The sequence below is a fragment of the Delphinus delphis genome, chromosome 13, assembly GCF_949987515.2.
Source record: "Delphinus delphis chromosome 13, mDelDel1.2, whole genome shotgun sequence".
NCBI lineage: Eukaryota > Metazoa > Chordata > Mammalia > Artiodactyla > Delphinidae > Delphinus > Delphinus delphis.
The window spans coordinates 3,217,749-3,242,069 of NC_082695.1; the positions used below are offsets into that span (position 1 = coordinate 3,217,749).

The 24,321-nt window shown below is 44.2% G+C and overlaps 1 protein-coding gene across 6 annotated transcripts in view; it reads right to left on the minus strand.

Moving 5' to 3' along the window:
* GLT1D1 (glycosyltransferase 1 domain containing 1) overlaps positions 1-24,321 on the minus strand; it is a 149,615-nt gene that overhangs the window by 72,589 nt on the left and 52,705 nt on the right. For all 6 annotated transcript variants that reach the window (XM_060027862.1, XM_060027864.1, XM_060027863.1 and 3 more), the window contains 4 exons: positions 17,044-17,139; positions 16,369-16,418; positions 2,817-2,860; positions 1,303-1,423 (listed from right to left, as the gene is read on the minus strand). In XM_060027862.1, coding sequence (XP_059883845.1) covers positions 1,303-1,423; positions 2,817-2,860; positions 16,369-16,418; positions 17,044-17,139 — 311 coding nt within the window. The remainder of the gene's footprint in view (positions 1-1,302; positions 1,424-2,816; positions 2,861-16,368; positions 16,419-17,043; positions 17,140-24,321) is intronic.

The following is a 24,321-nucleotide window of genomic DNA, read 5'->3' on the forward strand; positions in this document are numbered from 1 at the left end:
CGCCCTAAGTAGACCCTGAAGTAAGAAACGAGCACCGTGAGAAAGGGCATGTGAAACGCGATTTAAAGACCTGCAGGGCCAATCACCAAACGTTTCTGTTTCTACAGCAAGTTTTATCACGCGCTAACCACGAGGACTTAACAAGGCATCTATTGTGTGAGAACTAAAGGAGACTCCATGCGAGGGATGGCTTGTGATTTAATGATATGAAGAGAATCCAGCTCTGAATGCTGGTTATGACGGGAGGGACGGAGTCTCCTCTTTGCCAAGATCACTCTTGAAAAGGAACCCAGTGTGCTGTGAACCGACAGCAAAATACGGGAAAGGAAAATCCTTTTGCATTAGCGGCACGCTGGGGATTACTCAGGTCATCAGCATGAAGCAGTTTAAGAGATCCTGGTAATACACCCCATCACATAAAACGCTCAGTGAGGAGAAGAGATTGCAAAGGGCTGTGAGGTTGGATTAAGTCCCTCTAACCCAGGAGCTGATACACTCAATCCAGAGGCTGCCAGGATCAAGTGCAGGGGCCTTTTATCTCAGCCTCTCCCTGCAAAACACAGATAACTCCAGCAACAGACTGCACGGTCGTGCTGGGCTGTGCACGCTTAGCCCAAGTAGTGTAAGAGATTTTCAGAGCTGAACACCAGACAGAGAGATGAGGTCCACACTCACCCCCACCGCCTTGTGCATCTGCAACTGCTCTCCTTCGTGTACGAAGCCCCACCCCCTGCCATGTGCACAAGCCCAACCCTTTCTTTCTTTTGTTCTTTGGCTGCGCCAGTGCCTGCGGGATCTTTGTTCCCCAACCAGGGATCGAACTCGTGCCCCCTGCAGTGGAAGCGCAGAGTCTTAACCACCGGACCGCCAGGGAAATCCAAGCCCAACCCTTTCTTATCCCCTAAATTCTGGGATCATAGGACACACTGAAAAGAGGGAGGAGACATCAAGACAAAAAGGGGCTCCCTACAAAACACACCTTCACCCCACATCCTGTCCCGACCCTTCAGAGCCTCAGCCGCCTTCCCGTTGAAGCTAAGTGGCGAGTCAGAGAGGCGACACTATCCTAGTTTTATTTCATTTTGTAGCTGGCAAGGAAAAATGGCAAGGAGAAAGGAAATAGTATTCTTAAGCCCCAGACAGAGCTTAAAAACTACTTTAGAACTCCCGAGGAAATGCCGTTTCACTTTGTTAGCTTTGAGAAGCGCACAATTTTATTGACAAAGGCATCACCTCCATAACTGAGAAAAGGGGTGATGGACAATTTCACATTTCCACTTTCAGTACCCATTAGATCATTACCTCTAGGATTGCGGCTGACATGCCTTCAGAGACAGAGCTATTCACCACCGCGAAGCAATTCTTCACGACCGCGTGGAGGTCCTCCCGAGCCATCTCCCCGATCAATCGTACCCCAGGGGTCCTGGAACAACACGGGGCAGAGAGAGGGCTTACGGCTGGGAATCTTACGGGGAGGGGCTGGGAGAAGGGGAGACGACGATTTTGGAGAAATACCCTAGATCCACAGGGAAGCATTACTGCTAAAGGATTCCATACAGAAAACCATACTGGAGTGAGAACCTATTCTACATCCATCCCTGATAAGAGAGAGAGGAAGCCTGTTAACACACCCGCCGTCATTCTGAAGCCCTCTGACCAAGGAGACACGTGCTTCTCAGATACTGGACGTCAGAGACACAGCTCTTGCCATTTTTCTCTGGATGATTTAGAAAACAAACCTTTCCTAATAATGCAACCTTTCTTCAAATTCTTTTTTAAAGATACACAGAAAGAGAATCATAAACAGAGAGAAATAGTAAAATAGAGAAACTCAACCAATACCCAGGTTCCCAGCACTTTGTCACATAGGTTTTGTCTTGTTTATCTTTTTTTTTTCTCACCCCAAAATATGGACATTCTTCTCCATCCCCTGCCCCTCTCCACCAGTCTCAGGATTTTGAGGTTATCCTTTCACACAATTGGTTGTACTTTCACATACATGCATTCTGTATCTATGAGCAACGTAAAGACAGCTGACTGCATATGGGGATGAAATCAGTTTCCCAGTCCCCTGGGGTGATGGCGTGGCCAGTGAGAGGAGCTGGAATCCTGGGGGTGTGAGGAAATTCACATAAAAAGGGGCTGACCCAAACGCGAGGTAACCCTTCTCGCTCTTGCCCTTCCCCATCTCCCCACTTAAAATTCGGAATGTGATGCGTGAGTTCTACAGCTACTGTCACCTTAGGGATGGAAGCCACAGGTAGGGACCGCAGGACAGCAAGACAGGAGCTGAAGTCTTACTTGGTCCTGGACCAACGAGCTCAGATTTTTCTTATGTGAGCAGTTAAGCGCCAGGGTGTGTAAGCCAGTGTTATCGGGTTACTGGCAGACAAACGCAATTGATAACAAAGACTCTGACAAACTGCCCTTTAAAGGGGTGGCAGCAACTTTCACGGTCACCAGCAGATGTTTTAAGTCTTTTCAGTTCTGGCCAATGTGATCAGTGACAACTGTAACCTCAAAGTGGGTTTCCTGGGAATTTCCTGACCTAGTGAGGCTGCACGTCTTCACACGTGTGTCCATGCTGCCGCCCCTTAGGGAACTGCTGATGCTTCCAGGATATCAGCTTCCTGGCTTGTAAATGGGGAAAATCATAGCGCCTAGGATGGCACAGGATCACCCTAGTCGCACAGGCGATTAAAGGAGGAATTATTAGTAAACTGCTGGGAACAGAGCCTGGGACACGGTGAGTGCCTGGGAACTGGGATCATATATCGGTCGCTAGGTTTCCTCTCCTGCAAAACACCTACACTTACCTCTTTACTTTGGCTTTCACTTCCCTTGTGAACACCGGATCAACCTGAAAAGAGACAAAGATGAAGTTTAGGAAAAGCCGGAAGTGAATCTAAGTCTCAAGAGAATTGCAGATTATGGCAAGAGAGCCAAACCTAACAATTCAGAAAGGGACAAAACAAATCAAATAGGAAATAATATCCCCGAGTCCAGCTACTACAAAGCAATAAAGGAAAGAGAAGGACTTGAGAGAAAGTTTAAAGAAATATACATGTAGAGTCGTCCCACAGGGGGTTGGCGCCAGGACCCCTTCAGATACCGAAATCCGCAGATGTCAAGTCCCTTATATAAGATGGTGCAGTGCTTGCGTATAACCTGCGCACACCCTCCTGCATACTTTAAATCCCTCTAGATTACTTACACCACCAAGATAATACAAATGCAATGCAATCGTTGCCAATGCACAGCAAATTCAAGTTTTGCTTTTTGGAACTTTCTGGAATTTTTTTCTGAATATTTTCCATCCATGGTTGGTTGAATCCACAAATGCAGAACCCACAGATACAGGGGGCCAACTGTATTCCTGTTTCCTGTTGGGCCTGTAAGATAAGAGCCTGGTGAAGCCCCAGGTACAAAAGTGCAAGAGCCGTCCACCCAACTCAAGGTCTTGAAACAGAAGTCATTTACAGCCAAGGGAAAATCGGACAACACAACACTTCACTGGAAGGATCGTCTGGTTCACTACAGTGGTGGATTTTGTCATAAAACCTTTGAGGCAGAAGGAGTTGGAACGCTTGGTACATCTAAGACAAAGGATCTGACCACATTAAAATTTTATTTTTAACAGGGAGCCTTCCCAGACACACAATTTTAAAGCCAAGGGCACATCCATGAGCTGATACATGGGAAACAAAATGTGGTCTGTCCATACAATGAAATATTATTCAGCCACAAAAAGGAATGAAGTACTGATTTATGCTACAATGTGGATGAACCTTGAAAACATGATGCTAAGTGGAAGAAGCCAGACACAAAAGGCCATCAATTGTGGCTCTTTTTAATGTGAAATGTCCAGAATGGACAATTCCATAGAGAAGGAAAGTAGATTAGTAGTTGCTAGGGACTGGGGGGTGGGGAGAATGGGGAATGACTGCTAATGAGTAGGGGAGTCTTGAGGGGGTGATGAAAATGTTCCAGAATTAGATAGGACTGATGGTCGCAACACTTTATGACTATACTAAAAACCATTGGATTATATACTTTAAAATGGTGCATTTTATGGCATATGAATTATATTTCAAGTTTTAAAAAGCCAGGTCCAGGTCTTCCCTGGTGGCACAGTGGTTAAGAATCCGCCTGCCAATGCAGGGGACACGGGTTCGAGCCCTGGTCCGGGAAGATCCCACACGCCGCGGAGCAACTAAGCCCGTGCACCACAACTACCGAGCCTGTGCTCTAGAGCCCGCGAGCCACAACTACTGAAGCCCAGGCACCAAGAACCTATGCTCCGCAACAAGGGAGGCCACCGCAGTGAGAAGCCCGCACACCGTGACGAAGAGTAGCCCCCGCTCGCCACAACTAGAGCAAAGCCCGCGCGTAGCAACGGAGACACAACCCAGCCAAAACTGAAAAATAAATAAATTAATTAAAAAGCCAAGTCCAACATTTTAATTAGTTACAATCTAATATGCTTGAGTCTGCATTTCACTCCTATTTCACATCTGGAGGAAATGTGTCCTTTGGGACAGGCACCGTGGTTTGTCCTGTTGCATCCCTGGTGGTCAATATGTTTGTTGAATTAATGCAAAATTTAATAGCAGTGTTTTCAAGCTGATTCGCTCTACCAACATTTTTGACGCCATGTGTTTTTAATCAAATTTGCATGTAGATATCCAGAGGCCAGGAAGAGAGGCGGTACAGGCTGAGAGGGGCTCTGGGGACAGATCACCTGGGTGAAATCCCCCCCAAAACCAGTCACTAGTCACATGGCCGTGCATACATTAATGGACGTCTCTGGGCCTTGGGTTCTTCATCTCATAAAATGAGAAACACGTTCAGCGCTTACAGCTATTTCTGAGACATAGTAACTGCTATACAAGTAGTAGAAGAAAACAGAAAAGGATAAGAATGAAATCTGCAGACTGCACCACTAATACAAAAATATGTATACACTTAATCTCAGATGTGTACTTTCCCAGTGACACTGCCACACTTCTCAGCAAGAGAAAGACACCTGGACACCTGAAGGTAATCATCGTATCCACGGAGGAGCACACCTCATTCCCAACCATCAGAAGCCAAACTACAATACTCTTTGCGCACAATGAGCTCTTCTCAGGTCAATTTACTTACTGAGGTACCAGGAGGATCTTAAGGGATACTTTTCCATCTGTCACAGTGTTCCTATGAGCCTAGGTAGGATGGAGCTGCAGAATATATTTATCACATCTGGTTCATCCAACTGCAAACTCTTCAATGAAACAATCAATAGACTGGTTTTGCCCTGCACCACCCCTCCAACGGTTTTATTAACAATGAAAACAATTTTAAAATAACTGACAAAATATTTTAAAATTTATGCTCGTGTAAGAAAAATTTCTAAATGTGTCTTCAAAGATAGAGGCAGGGCTTCCCTGGTGGCGCAGTGGTTGAGAGTCCGCCTGCCGATGCAGGGGACGCGGGTTCGTGCCCCGGTCCGGGAAGATCCCACATGCCGCGGAGCGGCTGGGCCCGTGAGCCATGGCCGCTGAGCCTGAGTCTCCGGAGCCTGTGCTCCGCAGCAGGAGAGGCCACAACAGTGAGAGGCTCGCTTACCGCAAAAAAAAAAAAAAGATAGAGGCAGATGAGGGTGTAAGCACATTTTACGAATGCGGTGTCTGCCGGCTTGTCCTGTTACTGCTAATAAGCTTAGAAGTGAAAGCAGATTCAATTTCTATTCTCATTCACGCTTAACCAGTACGTACCAGGAATTACAATCCAAGTCAGTTTAATGAATATGATATCCCTAGAGAGTTTATCATACTAACTGAATAATTTTGTGTTTTCCAGAAACTTCATTTAAGTTCCATTTGGCAAGGAAATGCTGTGTGTGTGTGTGTAACCCCAAATCCTTCAAACTACTCATACGCCCGAGATGTAGCCCAAGGAACCAGAAATGCAAAGCTCACTTCCATCCCCGAGATCATAACATCACTCTGACGGCGAACACAGCAAATCTGGATGCCTAAAGAAACAAATTATTCCTAGACTTTTTTTTATAGCTTAATTTATTTTAATAACAAACTTGCAGGAACAGTACAGAAGACACAAACCACTAAACACAGGTATGTAAAGCAACTCAGAAAAGTGTAGTGAATGGATGGAATCTACCGTACGATTAAAATGCTGCAAAGACCATTTAGTTGCCATTAGCTGGAAATTTACTTGTTTTAAATATCATATGATATCGCTTTATATGGAATCTAAAAAAATGATACAAACGAACTTATTTACAAAACAGAAATAGACTCACAGACCTAGAAAACAAAACTATGGTTACCAAAGGGGAAAGGGAGGAGGGGGGGAATAAATTAGGAGTTTGGTATTAATAGATACACACTACTATATATAAAATAGGTAAACAACAAGGTCCTACTTTATAGCTATACTCAATATCTTGTATAATATATACTATATAACTATACTCAATATCTTGTAATAATCTATAATGGAAAAGAATCTAAAAAAGAATAGAGATACATATATGTATATATGTATTTATGTATAACTGAACCACTGTGCTGTACACCTGAAACTAACACAACACTGCAAATCAACTATATTTCAATAAATATTTTTTAAAAAAGAAATTTACTTGCTTTAAGAAAATCCAAACGCTGGAATTATCCAGAATATTTTAACAGGTTTATTTATAATTTTTATAAAATTCAACTTCTGAAGCTTGTTTGCTGAAACATTATGACCTGAATTACTGTCTCTGCTTTTACATTAAAAATTCACATACAGAATGAAACTGGAAAAACTGCAAATCCCTGATTTCTGCCCCCTATTTTTTCACTCGGCATTCAAACACTTAGGTACCTTTTGCGTCCATCGGCGGGCAAAAAACCTAACGTTCAGAACTATCAAAGAAGAGAATTTCTTTTAAACGATGAAAGGTTTCCCATCTGAGTCATCTTAAGCATGTTCTCGGTGTAAGCAGCATGCTGGCTGGATGTCCTTTGGCCTAACTATTACACATTGGGCATGGATCGCACACAGGCTGGTGTCTTCCAAAAAGACCACCAGACGGGCTTTGCTGGCCTCTCTCAAAGCACAGATAGCTGCACTCTGAAAGTGCAGGTCTGTTTGGAAGTTCTGAGCAATTTCTCGCACCAGACATGGGAAGGAACGCCTGCCAATCAGAAGTTCAGTGGACGTGATAACGTCTTTTTTCCGCGAGCTGCTACAGTCCTGTAACGATGAGTTTCTTCACCTCTCCAGTACAGGGTGCACTCTTTTTATTTTATTTTATTGAAGCATAGTTGATTTACGATGTGGTGTTAATTTCTGCTGTATAGCAAAGTGATCCAGTTTTATATATATATATATATATATGTATGTATATATATATATATGTAACCTTCATATTCTTGATACTGAACAGAGTTCCCTGTGCTCTACAGTAGGACCTTGTTGTTTATCCATTCTGTATGTAATAGTTTGCATCTGCTAATCCCACACTCCCACTCCATCCCTCCTCCACCCCCCAACTCCCTCCCCCCCCGCCCCGCCCCAGCAACCACAAATCTGTTCTCTGTGTCTGAGTTTATTTGTTTTGAAAATAAGTTCATTTGGGTCATACTTTAATTCCACACATAAGGGATATCATATGATATTTGTCTTTGTCTGATTTACTTCACTTAGTATGATAAGCTCTAGTTGCATCCATGTTGCTGCAATGGCATTATTTCATTCTTTTTTATGGCTGAGTAATACTCCATTGTATATATTTACCACATCTTCTTTATCCATTCATCTGTCAATGGACACTTAGGTTGCTTCCATGTCTTGGCTATTGTGAATAGTGCTGCTGTGAACATAAGGGTGCATGTACCTTTTAGAACTATAGTTTTTTCCAGATATATGCCCAGGAGTGGGATTGCTGGATCATGTGGTAGCTCTATTTTTAGCTTTTTAAGAAACCTACATACTGTCCTCCGTAGTGGCTACACCAGCTTACATTCCCACCAACTGTGTAGGAGGGTTCCCTTTTCTCCACACCTTCTCCAGCATTATGACTTGTAGACTTTTTGATGATGGCCATTCTGACCAGTGTGAGGTGGTACCTCATTGTAGTTTTGATTTGCATTTCTCTAATAGTTAGCGACGTTGAGCACCTTTTCATGTATCTGTTGGCCATCTGTATGCCTTCTTTGGAGAAATGTCTCTTTAGGTCTTCAGGGAGAACTTTCGCAAGAGGCTTTTGTAGTCAGTTGCTTCCTGGGGGCTTCACCCTCCGTGGACTTGCAGGCAGTCATTTTTGCAGGAGCCACTGAACAGAGACCTCCTTGCTCAGCCCCCTTGTCCTTAGGCTGGAGCTCTGCAAGCTAGGGGCAACAGTGGGGTTACAGAGGGACACAAGGAACTACGAACACAATGCTATTGCTAGAAAGATCTTTAAAGAATAAACTCAAAGCCATGCACGATTCATTGCTTCCTGTTGCTGTTAGCAGTCAGCGCTCACTCGCTGCTTACTCTGGGCCTAAGCTATGCCAGGTCCTATGTGTGCCTTACTTCTTGCCAACAGTCCTGCAATCGTCATCCCCACTTTAGGAGGGAGGCCAGTGGAGCTCAGAGAGCTGGTGGAACTTAGCCAGGATCACACAGCTAGGAAGGTGCCGGGCCAGGAGTCAAACTCAGGCAGTCTGACTCTGGAGACGGCACTCTTACCCAAGTTGACTGCCCCTCTGGTTTCTACTCAAAGGATTTTTATCATATAGTTTATACAAAGCCCATGTGGGTTATGGAACCCCTACCTACTTACTTATTTATGTCACAGGGAAGAACAAACCTGACTCCATATTGGATCTGTTTCTTTTACTTTAACTTTTGTATTCTATTGCTTTTGCTACAAGTTAAGAATGTTGCCTGTAGCCTGAAATATACAAGAGCCCGTTCTTAAAGCTGTAACACTTTTCCATTCATACGGAGATAAAAAGCTGCAGAACAGAATAACATTTGTCTTGCTGGAAGTTTACAGGAACAGTGTGATCTGACTCACGAACAGCTGCAAGAACAAAGGATTCCAAGAAGTCTGTGACAACCAACCACACCCCCTCCACTTTTAGTATAAAAGATGCCTGAATTCTAAGTCAGGGAAGACAGTTCTTTGGGACACTAGTCCACCATCTTTCCGGTCTGCTGGCTTTCCAAATAAAGCTGCTGTCCCTTGCCCCAGCTACTCGTTTCCTGACTTACTGGCCTGTCGTGCGGTGGGCAACATGAGCACGGACTCTGTAACATTTACTCTCCACTTCTCACCTCTCTCCTAACTGCATGTCTTCCTCTCCACCAGGAATGCCACCCTCTGTCCCTAAAACCCATTCATCCCCCAAGGCACAGACAAATGTCAACTTTCGGAGAAACTTTGCCCAGTTATCCAAACCAGAAGTAACATCTCCTCCCAAACTTTTCTACCCCCTCCCACCAAAAGTGGGCCTACTTTTTGGGGTACTTGTCCATCTCTTCTCCTTAGACATGTTCATTTTCCTCCCAATGTCATGCTAGTTCTATACTGGCTCTACCTTTCCATTTCCCACTTCTGATCCTTTTCCTTCAAATTATCCTAAACCATTGAATTGCATTATATAACCCTAACATCCCATCATGAAAAGATAAACAGTGCAATGAAAGACTTCTTTTAGCAATACATGTTAATTCTGACATGCATGTTTTACTTATGATAAATTTTAGTTAGAAATTCTTCTTGTTTTCAATTTTTTTTAATAAATTTATTTTATTTATTTTTGGCTGCGTTGGGTCCTCGTTGCTGTGCACAGGCCTTCTCTAGCTGCAGCGAGCGGGGGCTGCTCTTTGTTGTGGTGCGCGGGCTTCTCATTGCGGTGGCTTCTCTTGTTGCAGAGCACGGGCTCTACGCACATGGGCTTCAGTAGTTGTGGCTCGCAGGCTTGGTAGTTGTGTTTCACGGGCTTAGTTGCTCGCGGCATGTGGGATCTTCCTGGACCAGGGCTTGAACCCGTGTCCCCTGCATTGGCAGGCCGATTATTAACCACTGCATCACCAGGAAAGCCCCACTGTTTTTAATTTTTTTTAACACTTTTCTGCTCTCATGATTAACTATTTAGGGGAAAAGAATTCATGAAGGGAAAAAAATTTTTTTACAAGACAGCTGAAACACCTACCCCTTTAACTACAATTTTGAAGGTATAACATCAAGTTTCAAGTTTCAAGTACAAACTGCATTAAACTTTTCTGGGTTTGTCTTCCACATCAGTTCATTTTCAAATCTCTTAGTGAAGCCAAGGGGAACAAAACACAAGGCAAAGAAAAAAGAAGGGTAGATATTTTTATTTAATGAAAGCACATGTTATGAAATTTTAAAAAGTGAAACCACTGCAAGCAGCAGAGAAAATTCTCATTTCCTCCTTCTAAGCTTATTTACTTTCTAGCAAAATATATTGTCTCAACTCCCAGGCCTAAGGAAAATCATCTTTGATATACGAAGTTATGGTGGAAGGTCATTAAGCTGTCATGCTCGAGCCGAATGTTCCTACCACAATGCTTATCAAAGAGTATCAGAAAATGCACCCACTCCGGGCCCCCCCGCTGCGAGCAGACACCACATGCTTTGCCGAGATGGTTGTACCAAGAGATCAAAAGAAGCTTTAATAGAAAACCAATGCCTTAAACCGTTCTGCAGCTAAAACAGAATTCTAGCGTGTCAGCACAGAAAGGAAACATCAGCACAGAAAGTTCTTTCATTGAATGCCCGTACAACGCCGCCTACGAACCAGGCGCTGGGCCAAGTATGCACTCACTTTGGCCTCTCAAGAAACGAGGAGGCAGGTTACGTTTTCTTAGTCACACCCACTTTACAGATGGGGAAAACTGAGGCCCAGAGCAGTGAAGTGCACCCAGCTAGCACACAACCGCTCTACTACACAGCCATGCAAGACTACACTTTGCCTGACACAGATGATGCAATCTTGGTCCAAAGGTGTTAACTAACTTGCCAGCAGCAAACACTAATGAAGGATTAGATAGATTTCACAGGGGACTGAGATCCCGCTTTTTGAAATGTTCTTGCTAAGAATGACCACAGAAGGAAACATATGTATCGCATCTAAAATATAAAGCACACACAAGAACATTTACTCTCCTGTTTTATAAACCGTTGGCAGAAAGGTGATGCCACTCAAAAAGCAAAGCAATACTATTCCAGAGGAGAGCGTGACAAATGCCTTCTGAGCCCGGCCACTGGACGTGGCAGGAACAAAGGTGAACGCGCTATGCAGTCCAGGCCCTGGGCTCCCCTGTCCCGGCAGACACACCTCTCGCCTGCACTGACTCTGTTACGTTAACACGTCTTGGAGAAGGGATCTGACCTCTGAAGGTGCTCAGTCCTTGCCTGAGCACTCGTCAGCACAAAGGGCCGACCCGCGGGTGCCACGTGCTCATGCAGCCTTTGCTTTCACTATCCGGCCTCCATTTCACCTCTTCCGCTTCGTCTGGGCGTCTTCCTCACCTCCTCCCACCGCATGTGGTCTGGTGGAAGTGGAATCGGGTGCCCGTTCCTCTCCTTACAGAAGGGCGGATGTAACCCACACCGGACCGTGGACCTTGAAGGGAAAGATCCGGAGACTAAGCAACGGATGCAGCCAAACCTGGTCTTCAGCCTCCGCAACACTTCTCTTAGCAGCCCTTGTCGCCTCCTAATGAATTCCCTCGGGCTGAAGCTGGACTGATGCGGCACCCAAGGGGGCACTGGCTGAGCTGCGTAGCCAGGTCTTCACTGGGCTCTCAGATCTGACCAGGCTCCGCGCAGAGACGTGGACAGAGAGAGAGGGAATCACTGCTGCATGCGCTGCAATTATTCCCTAATAATAGGCCCTAGTAATAGGTTAGTTAATAATAATTAACTGACAGAGTCAATGCAATTTTGTACTAAGAGACCCTGCACGTGACCTGGAAAGGCTACAGTCCTCCAAAAGTGTGTAATTTAGACTTAAAGAATTTATTCAATCACTGAGCTTAGCAGTTAACAAAGAAAAAGATGAATGGAAGAAGAGTGTACTCACAGTAGATGTCGAAAATAATTGTAACACTCAGGGTGTTTGATCTGCTCTAAGAGATAATGGTTACAAGATGAATCTTAATGTGTCCCAAGATTTGCCCTCTGATCCACTTCTCAAATCTATTTCCAAAAGATCAGCATATTAACCCATAACATTGTAGCAAATATTCAATGTCAAATGTAAAATCCTTTTAGTCTCCTCCTACATCTGAATTCAAAAGTGATGTCGGGGACTTCCCTGGTGGCGCAGGGGTTGAGAGTCCACAGGCCAATGCAGGCGACATGGGTTCGAGCCCTGGTCCGGGAAGATCCCACATGCCGCGGAGCAACTAGGCCCGTGCGCCACAACTACTGAGCCTGCGCTCTAGAGCCTGTGAGCCACAAACAACTACTGAGCCTGCACGTCTGCAGCCTGTGCCCCGCAACAAGAGAGAGGCCCGCGCACCGCGATGAAGAGTGGCCCCCGCTCGCCGCAACTAGAGAAAGCCCTCACACAGAAACGAAGACCCAACACAGCAAAAATAATAAAGAAGCTTTCATAAAAAAAAAAAAAATAGAAAAAGTGATGTTAAATTGAATTCTTGACGCTGAAAACTGATAGATGCTTGGAAATCTTATAATGCTAGTGGGGGAGAGCTTGGGTCAGAAGCACATCTGAGCCAGCCCGAGATTTGGGGAGGGCATCTTTCACTGAGGAAGCAGCCAATGCACTGGCTTTCAAGAGGGAATATGTGTAGTGGATGGAGAGAAACACACACACACACACACACACACACACACACACACACACGCACACACACACCATCAAGCATGGCCCAAGTCAGTGTTGTCCAAACTTCAGATCAGGGAGCACATCATGAAATCAATTTTGGAATAAAAATAACCTTTGTTTTAATGACATGGAATAGCAAAGCAGAGACATAGAACAGGTTTTTTAAAATAACAGAGTGTGTGAAATACATGAAGCAAGAGTATTGTTTAATAAAGCTTGTTTCTGGGGTGTGTGTGTGTGTGTGTGTGTGTGTGTGCGCGCGCGCGCTTTACTGAGCAAATCTCAGTAAAGCTCTGGGCTGAGTGTGCCTGCCTGCACAGGGCCAGGTGCTTACGGCTGGTTTTGCTAAGCAGTAAACTTGCAACCCAAGGATGCCTTTCTCCGTTTCCTTGAGGGCTTTTAATTATAGAGAGTGGAGTGCCTTGTGGAAGAAGTGCTTGTGAACTGTTACTAATTCATGGCAATGAACTTAAGGGCTAGCAGCTCTCAGATCATAACTCTTCACCACCCTTCACTCAACAGCTCCCTTTCACGGCTCCTCTTCCTCTCGTTCATTCCCTGTTGCTCTGTGTTCCCACTCCACCCAAGCAAACCAGCTCGGTGGCTGAAGATGCAGCTTCAGAACGGGCGCACGGGGGCCTTGGGTGGGGGGGCGCATTCTACAAGACTAGTCCCAGACCCACATTTGCCCAGTAAGCATCCTGTCCTCAGGTATATCAGAGATTTATTAGACTAGTTTGGAAAAAGAGAGGAGGGGCCCCTGGAATTGTGGAAGCACTTAAGCTTCCCAAGACACGTCTTTCCACGGTCCCTGCAAATCTGCTTTGCCCCGCCCAGCTCATGTCACCCTCTGCTCCCTGATCCTTAATAGGCAAAGTCATGACAGCCTTTGCTCAAAACCACTTAGAATTGCCTCCCTCTGGAAGTTACGAAAGAGAAAATACAGAGATGCATTTTGTAGGGCCAACAAGGCAAACAGAGAGAGAGAGAGAGAGAGAGAGAGACAGTGTGTGTGTGTGTGTGTGTGTGTCTGTGTGCACACGCATGAACAAGTATAAGTACGTTTGTCTAATTAGTTCCCAGCAGTTAAAAATAAGACATTTCACACACACGGGCATTTTTTCAAAAGAGAGGAAGAAAAAGGCCTCTGGATGGTGGCTTCTCTTGCAAGGCTGACAAGGGAGCCTGCATCTTTGAAGGCAAACCCTGCTGTGGCTGAATCCTGCCCCGCCCACCATTCATTCCACAGTTGGCCACAGTCTCCACCCTCCCCTACCGCCTCCCAACCTGGAGCCTGAGGGACAAGTTTCCCTGCAGTGAAATTAGGAGGAGACACAATTTTTACACTCACTGCTCTTTTAAAATTGGGCAAACTAAAGTTAGAGGGAAAGTTGTATGTTCCAAAAACACGTGGCAGAATAAATATCTTTGTCCTGAGAAGCGAAAAGCCTTCCTAATTGTTTAATGTAAAAAACAATACAACAGTGTTTCTTCTAAAGGACTCTGACTTAGGAAGCCTGTATGAAACAAATGGCATCCTTCACCTGTAGGCAACTGAGTTAAAGATGAAGATGCTTAATAAATGCAGGAAAGCACCACGTGTCCCGGTCACTCCCTCTTCTCTGACCTCTGTATCAGCTCAAATGCTGCCTTGGTCTTTATGTCGCTGCAAAAGGGTTTCTGGCACATATTTAGTGCTAAACTAGTGCTTCGAAGTTTGCCACCTCCCTCTAGGTTTCCTTAAAAGGAAACACGACAGAAAAAGTCAAACAGAGAAATCAGATCATCATTACCCCGATGTTTGCGAACGTTTTTCTCCACCAAGCGTTGTTCTTGTGGTGTTTCTTCCACTGGGCACGACACCGATCGATTCTCGATAAAAACTGTTTCCCAAACTTCGGCTTTTTGCGTACTGTCACAATTTGTCACATCTGTGCCCCAGCGGTACTATTGCTTATTTACTACTTTTTGTGACATCAATTCATTTTTAAAGGAAATTTTCAAGCGTTGGAAAGCCAGTATCACACACCGTAAGCAGAACAAAACCATAAACGTAAAAACAATGGAAAGCAAAGCCACATGACTAAATTCTTTCAGGATAACTGTTGTTGCCGTGGCTCTAACCTCAGGCCTTCTCTCTTGAATAGCAAGGAATTTAGCATCAAGCTAAAACTTCTTCAGTCCATCATGCTCTTCGAACAGCAGGATGGAAAGAGAATTAAAATAATAATAATAGTAACAACTTTGCCACTATGGGACCTAACATTCATTATTCAACATGCATTCATTAGTGCACTAGGGATTATCTTGTTAACCATCAAAAGGCTGGCCCTGAGCGTGTGATGGATGTGGGTATGTGCGTGCAGGCCTGGGTATGTGCGTGCCTGTGTGTGTGAGCGTCTGTTATACCAACAAGGAACATGGATGATGGAGTGATTCATCTTCCACGTGACAACCCATGTGGCTACACAGATTCTAGCCCTTGCTATGTTTTTAGGCTAGAGGGCCTTTTTCGAGGTACATGTAGTATTTCCAAAGGTCTTTAGTATCCTAAAGAAAAGCTTGCCACCCCCTGCATGCTCGGTGGGTCCCTAGGGAACTAGGAAACCACGACAGGAGGAATTACAGAACAGAACAGGGAGGTCATGCAGGCATTTAACGTGCACAGACTCGGCCATCCGGCTGGGCAAAAGGGAAAGGAAGCGTGAGTCGTCCTAGGGCGCAGGGGATGCACTGTGCAGCCCTGGCACAGAAGCCCCACGAAGAGAAGAAAAGGCCTTGCTACTGCAGTGTTACATCCCACCTGGCGGGATGCGTACTTTATTTTCCAAACTGCTTGGAGCAAATCAGCGTTCACTTTTATGAGATGACCAGTGTGTCACCACCCAGATTCTCTGCGTCCTGAGCGCTTAGAATTGACTCTGGAACAGAGCACATGCTTGCTCCGGATCTGCCGGAGGGGAGAGGGGATATCCCGAGTCCCAGGGAGAGACAGGCAGCACCTCCAAGCCCTGCCACTGGTCTCTGTTCCCCGGACAACGGCCACTGACAGGCAAGGACATGCCCCAGTGCAGACTGTATTTCTTGTGCTTTTCCACCCCACTCGGCTCCTGAATGCAAGTCAATGGCTTAATCCGGTGCTCGGGTGAAGGAACAGCTCTGTGTTTGTCAGGTGAGCACTTCCAGGAAGTTTCAAAGATGATCTGGACCACATGGAACGTTTGTCTTATACACCGACTTACATGGACTTTCTTCATATGACTCCTCTGTATTCCCGTAAGAATTTCTTACCCTTTGTAGCGATAAGTTAATTGTGAAGACTTACAAAGCCTCATAATCTTTAACCTTGGTCTGGTGTTCATTGTTAAAAAGGCAAACAGACTTTATTCACTTAAGAAAGCAAGAAACTTTGGGTTAGAAAAGTAACAGAAACTAATTTTAGAAAATGCATAAGAAGAATAAAGAGGAAAACAGAGAGGAGATCAATGCTTACGGCAGATCAACTTACTTCAGGGCCAACGATAACCATGTAAACGCTGGGTTCCTCTTGATGCCACTCTTGGGGAGAAAAAAAGAAAAAAAAAAGACTTTTAAAACGGTGTTAAGTCACAGCTGAAAACATAAATCAGTTTAATATTAATTACGCTACAATATAAATGATTTCATATCATTTTGCTTTCATTCATATTAGTCAACTTATAATTATTTTAAATGTAAGTATGTGACATTTTATGGTTTTAAGGAAAATATTTTTTTCTAGCACGTTGCACATTATTCAGAGATCTAATTTATTAGGTAATTAGGATGGATACGCCATCACAATTCAGTATGGATTTTAGAATACACTGAAGCGTCTATAGATTAACTTAAGCAACGCAACAAAACTCCAAATGTATCATACAAATTGGCATGTGTAAAATATTGCCAGATAAAATTATTTTAGACTTATCATTATTGGCTATGTTTTATGATTTCCTCAGAAGCTGAGGGCACAGGGAAGTAGGAAACAACTGAAACGACTACAGAGCGAGGTTATTTTTCTGGTTGTTTCTAAAGTGACAATCTAGAAACAGTTCTGCTGATGGGAAAAAAAATGAGAAAACTCAAAGTCCTAAGGAGAGACATGTGAAGACAGGGACCCCAGTGGAATTCCGCAGGCAAAGGGTCCCCTGAGAACACATACCTGAGAATGCATCCACCAGATAGAGAGGGTCTTTCACCTGTCGGAGTCCACAGATCAGGAGAAACACGTGTAGATTGTCAGCACTTTGGTTAATCTCTGCAACAGAAGAGTTCAGGGTATTTTCAACGAAGAGGACTTGAATCGATGACCCGGTGACAATGTCCCCGCAGACACAGCTCAGAGGCTGCTGGGCTCTGACCTCTCAGGCAGCTGCTCGCACGCCTAGATTTTATCTTCATTTCACTGCATGAACTAACCGTTCCTCCTGGTGAATCAACCTGAGCTGAACTTGGCCTAATAAAGTAAAGGTACTTTTGCTGCAGTGCAGAAGGATGAGGTGATAAGAACTGACTCAGTTATTACTGAAATGTCAGCCACGGGTCCTAGAAAATATTTCCATGCAATTCCAGTTAGGAAGAATCTTTTCTTTATGAAACTAGAAAGATGGTTTATATAGAAATGTCCTCTTGAGTTCGTATATGTCTATATATAGGGACACATGCGTAATGTATACGTGCCCACAGATACATGAAATAAGAGGTTTAGGTTTGTTACATTGAAAGTTGTCGTGTAAGGCGAGTTGCAGGTGACCACACTCTTTGTGGTCCCTCCCAGCAAGAGGTGGAACCCATTTCCCCACCCTTAGACGCTGGGCTGACCTGGTGACTGGTATCAATAACAGAGTGGGAGTGACTTCTAAGTCTTGGCTGTGGGAAGCCTGGTGTGCAGCGTCCCCACCCACTGGGATGCTGCTGCCTTCCAGTCAGGCCTGCCTGCCTCCTTAGGAGAGACCCAACCACCCATGCAGGACCCGTCAGGCCTCAGCCCAACTTACAAGTGAGCCCAGCACACACAGTGGAAGCAGGGATGACCCAAGTCCAAACCGCCAATCCGCAAACTCATGAGAAAATCCATGGCGGTTGTTTTAAGTCACCATTTGTTGAGGAGGTTTGTTCGGCAGATCATGCCGTCAACAGAAATACTGGGAACGTTCCCTGGTGGTCTAGTGGTTAAGATTCGGCGCTCTCACTGCCACGGCCTGGGTTCAATCCCTGGTCGGGAACTGTGATCCCACAAGCCATATGGCATGGATCCCCACAAAAAGAAAAGAAAAGAAGCCACCCTGCCTTCTTTATAAAATTTCATTGAAGAAAAATAAATTATTAATATTAACCCAAGCTAGCCTAAAACTTCACCATTTCCAAACATATGTAATTGGACATAAAATCATGCAAGAAGAAGGTTTTCATTCATTCATCCCATTCTTTTTTTTTTTTTTTGCGGTGCGGGCCTCTCACTGTTGTGGCCTCTCCCGTTGCGGAGCACAGGCTCCGGACGCGCAGGCTCAGCGGCCATGGCTCACGGGCCCAGCCACTCCATGGCATGTGGGATCTTCCCAGACCAGGGCACGAACCCGTGTCCCCTGCATCAGCAGGCAGACTCTCAACCACTGCGCCACCAGGGAAGCCCCATCCCATTCTTAATGCAAATAATTTCATTCCCTCTGTGCTTTTAGTCTTGAGTAGTAATATAATTAGAATGAATGTAATAAGATATATTGACAGCACTCTCACACAATCACAAAAGCTAATAATAATAATAATAATACATAACCAGCACTGGAGAAAGTCTTTACTGAAGTGTTAAGATTCAGATGTCCTCTTAGAAAAACCTTAAACCGTTATTACAGTCTCTGAATTGACTGTTGACAATTTCATTGAGATATGTTGAGGTTTTTTTGTTATATATTTTTCCTGTATTTTCAGTATTGAAACTAACCTTAGAAATACAGACCTTCGTGAATACTTCTTTGACCAAAAGTTTAAGCTAGAGGCTATGTCCAGAATTTGAATTTGAGATCAGAAGAATCTGAGGTCAGGCATTTGAATCTGGGGTCAGGAGACAAACTCTTCTCTTTAGTGAATGATGTAGGGGACTTCCCTGGCAGTCCAGTGGTTAGGACTCCACGCTTCCACTGCAGGGGGCACAGGTTCAAACCCTGGTCAGGGAACTAGGATCCTGTGTGCTGAGTGGTGTGGCCATAAAGAAATAAAATAAAAATAAAAATAATAAAAAATAAATAAATTTTAAAAAATGATACAAATTGAAGAATACCATTAAGGAAAGGAAGATCAGGTGTGAAAAACAGCCCAAACCCACATAGTTAGGCAAGAACCATCAATGAATGCTAAAACTGGTGAGGGGAAGTTTGATGAGGACAGAAATTACAAGTGCCTTCTCAAAAGTAACTTATTGATTACAAAGGAAATATAACACCTGGACATGGGGAAACCGAGAAAGACACCCGCTTAACTAAGGGAAGAAACCTTAACCCAGCGCACATGACTTTATTTACACACACACACACACAGAGTTGATACATTTTTTTAAAAATCACCAGTAATGGAAGAAGGTGATGTTATGTGTCTCCAGGTGTGATACAGTGAGAAGGACACAGCATCCCTTACATCATCATCATCATGTAAGTACATGGAATATCCATTCAACTATACAAAAGGAGTGAAAAAAAGGAAGGCGGAAGGAGAACCATGGAAGTACCAAAAAGAGGGGGAAATCAAAGAACCTGTATTACCACATTGAAAAAAAGTAAATACAAAAACAAAACAAACACAAAGACGGCATCCAGAGACGGCACCCAAAGAAAGCCCTATTTTAAGAACCGATGTGATGTCTCGGTAAAAAGGCTGCATCTCATTCTTTCTGTTTGCTTTGTGGCAAGTGTAGATGTTGGAAACCTACTTTGTGGCTTGACTTCGATCTGACACGTGTTAGCTACTCAGAACAGCAGGTTCGGAAGACCCGCTGGCCTTCTGGTGAGGTAAAGCTGGAGAAACGTGGCCCTCTACGTACCCCAGGATCCCTAGGAAAGCCAAGCTCGAGAGACAATAATGCATAATGTACAACACTGATCTTCACAACGTGCTGACTCTGACTTACAGTGAGACGCACACACTATACTGCAACCCTGTACACGTGAAATGTGTTTATACGTACAGACACACAGACACGGTACAGTTTCAAAGAATCATTTAGATGTATTGCATACAGGCGTTCTGATATTTTCTATTCTCTTCTTTAAAGCGCTGCTGCCCAGTTCACTAAATGATTTTGAGATCCCCCCCAACCTACCAGACCCTAGAAGTAGACGGAGTTAAATCCCATCTTCTCTTGCCTCTTTCCCCCTCTTCTTCCTGGGCAGGAGATCAAATGTCATGGGAATTTAGAAACCTATATTAGAATAGGATCAAACAAAGAACTTTGTCTTATTCTTTGTCTTATTCTAGGATTTAAGGCTTTGTCTTATTCTAGGATTTAAAAAAAATTTTTTTTAAATTAAATGCAGAGACAACATTTGGGTTTGAGAGCTTACATGCACTTTTCCCATACACCAATATCGTTTTCAGGAAATGCAGTGCAAAAATCCTGATCAAACAACCAAGGTCTCAGGCCCGACCTCATGGATGCATCAACTCTAAGTAATTCCATTTCAGCTTCTCCCAGGGCCTTGGCCAACTTTAGGGAAATGTACCGTGTTCATTCTCAGATTTTAAAAAAGAACTAAAACGTACTGGCCTCTAGAGGTTTGGAGGTGAGGCAGGTACCTACCTACTTTTTTTAGTGGATTTCATTTCCTCATTTTAACCCCAAGCTTATTTTTCTTCTCTTTACTTTTCCTCTCACATCTGGGATTCACAGAAGTCAAGGCTGGAACTCATCCCTTACAAATGCAACCATTTCCGTGTCTTTCCGATATTACCATTTCCTGGAGAACGGTATTTTTATCTACAAAACGAAACGTGTTGATTTCATGGTCTGGCACCCTAGCGGTCCCAACAGACTAAGCACGACGCTCCCAAGTCCTCTAAGTGACTCATCCATCCGCTGGTTCTAGAATAGAAACCCGATCCACGTTTAAGCTACTTTCTTTGCCGTTTTCTATTCCAGCAGCTCTGTCATTTTTGTTTTTTTTCACGTGTGATTATAAGAAGAGAATTCAAGAACTTCTGTTAATTAGACTTAGTGACTTTTAGCTGAAAAATCTCATTTGGGGGGCTGTGAACGCATACAGGGATCTAATGACATGAATTTTCCATGTGAAAAAACAAGTGAGAGGGCTTCCCTGGTGGCGCAGCGGTTGAGAGTCCGCCTGCCGGTGCAGGGGACGCGGGTTCGTGCCCCGGTCCGGGAAGATCCCACATGCCGCGGAGCGGCTGGGCCCGTGAGCCATGGCCGCTGAGCCTGCGCGTCCAGAGCCTGTGCTCCGCAACGGGAGAGGCCACAACAGTGAGAGGCCCACGTACCGCAAAAAACAAACAAAAAACAAAAAACAAGTGAGTTTTCCTAGGAACAGCCTGAGGAAGGAAAATATGACCATTTGAGTTTTGCATATGAGAGTTTCCATATAGAAATACAAATAGAGTTTTAAAGAAGAAAGAGAGAAAATTAAATAAACAGTGAAAATAGAAATAAAATGAAAATAAAAACCAAGAAGGTGTGTCCGGGTCAAGTTTAAGCTTTCACAGTTTCGGGATTTGATGGCCTGAGAGGCACCATTACTCTAGATGCATTAGTTACTGGCATTTAAAAGCAAAATTCCTGCATCACTGAATCATAACAACATTTAAGACGTACCTGAAAACACAAAGACCAGATAACTAACTTGATGTCTAACACATACCTTCGGATCAGAAGAGCTAATGAGAACATCACGTGAAAAATTACAACAATGCCACTTAGTGCCTTTCATCTATGTTATTCTTTATTTGTTCCTAGTTGACCTGTTTGATCATGGAATCTGGTTGGCATACAACTGATTTCATGTTTTAAACTACGGAGACTTAGTTAATTTGTTAGCTTGGGCTTAGAGATATAACTGAACGTTCTCAGCAAACCCGAGACATACCTTAAAGGGGAATAAACCCCGAAATTGACATCAGATATTTAAGAAGGTGACTATAAACCCTGGGGACTAATCCGCTACCCGCCTATTAATATTCAGTGTTCAGTGAGGCCCTTCCCAACCCACTCCCCTCGATTTCAAGGTTAACAATTCATAGGAATCCAGAGGGTGAGGATTTGCTCACTAACGGTCTGCATCAAGTTCACTGTCACTTCTGTTTTCACTGTCTCAGCCCAGAGTGGAAGTGACAAAACACAATCATAGGTTTAGAATGCTCCAGTGGCCAGGGTGAGATAGAGGATGGGTGAGAAAGATGGTCTACCTCTGGAGTCTGAAAGTTGACAAAGATGAATGACTGTACAAATGAGAACAGACACCTGATCATAAAACCCTGAGACGCCGCTGAATTCTCCACCTTAACGCTTAAGCCATCCTCCAGCAGTCAGCTCCCGCAGTCCCCGCCGGAGCCTCCCTGAGCCTATATATTCTGAATGTATTTACAGCTTCTGATCGCACACATTAAGAGTGAAGTGAAGCCAAGGTTCCCAAGAGGGGATGTTGTCTGCGGAGTATTTTAAATGTCCTGGCTGTTCCGTTAATCACTCAACAGTAAGACTGGTGAAACAAGCAACCATCAGGGTACAGACCTTGATGACAAATCACTCTCCTTTTGGAAATTATGAATCTTAGTACCACACAGTGGTACTTATGAATCTTACACCACAACAGTGACCTCTGATATACAGAAGATGGAATAACCTTACAACAGGCCTTTTTTTTTTTTTTTTTTGCGGTACGCGGGCCTCTCACTGTTGTGGCCTCTCCCGTTGCGGAGCAGAGGCTCCGGACGCACAGGCTCAGCGGCCATGGCTCACGGGCCCAGCCGCTCCACGGCATGTGGGATCTTCCCAGACCGGGGCACGAACCCGCGTCCCCTGCATCGGCAGGCGGACTCTCAACCACTGCGCCACCAGGGAAGCCCACAACAGGCCATTTAAAATGGGCCTCCTGGTTCTGAATAACGGCTTACACTTCCTGACATGATAAAGCAATTGGATGGTGTGGGTTCATTTGTAATGCTGACAGGAGTTCTGTCATTCTTGCTGAGATTGATGTAAAGCACTTGGAAAACTATTTCTAATCAAATGTTTGGAAATTTCTTCTTTTCAAGGGATGCGAACGCTGACACAGAGTACGTGTTGGAGGTTTTGTCTGAAGTTTTCGGAGTATAAACAGGCCTGGGGTGTCCTCCTGTCTGCTGAGGGCAGGGTGCTAATTTTGCATTTTCACTCTCTTCTCTGACATTTACAGCAGGACCTGCAAGTTCAACTCCCCCCAATCGTCCCCCTGCGTTGTCGTCTTTAGAGAGAAGAATTTCAGGTTAAAAGAGATGACTTCTCAGGCCTCACATTGTATTTGCTGAGATAATTTTAGCTGTTCTAGTACCTTTACCAGAATTACAGGGCTGATCAGCCTGCAAGGCAGTTATAATCCCAAATAGCATAAACTTATGGGCTTCATCTGTGGACAACTGAAGTTTTTACACTTCAAGACATTGTACAATACAATAAAATTTTGCTTAAACAGCGTTTTTATGCTTGGGTCATGCCATGCACAGAAAACACAGTGGTACCACACGTAGAGAAAATGGTACCCTCCCAGCTTCACTGATGGACGCGCACCCTGATGTCACCTTTCCAAGCTGACACACTTACACATCACGTAAGATGTGTGAAAGCTCTGGTTAAGTGCATAATCTAACCCAGCAATTCTATTTTTAGGAATTGCTCCTAAGAAAACAGTTGGGCAAACATATGAAGATGAAAATCCTAGCACTTTCATCCCTGCATATCAAAAAGTTTTAAAAAAAATATAAATTCCCAACCAAAAGGATTGTTTGGATACATTTATAGAATTTTAAATACAATAAAGGAGTTAAAAACATGATGTAATTAGAACCAATAAATTTATATTTCAAGGTATAATGCCAACGTATTACAAAAATCAAGTGTATCTCTATATACTAGCAACAACTAAAATTCAAAACTGAAATTAAAAAGAAAACCTTTAGGGCTTCCCCGGTGGCACAGTGGTTGAGAGTCTGCCTGCCGATGCAGGGGACACGGGTTCGTGCCCCAGTCCGGGAAGATCCCACATGCCACGGAGCGGCTGGGCCCATAAGCCATGGCTGCTGAGCCTGCGCTCCGCAACGGGAGAGGCCACAACAGCGAGAGGCCCACATACCGCAAAAAAAAGAAAAAAAAAAGAAAAAAAGGAAACCTTTATAGCACATCAAAAATAATAAAATCCTTAAGAATATTTTTAAAAGACATGAAAGACCTGTACAAATCATTATG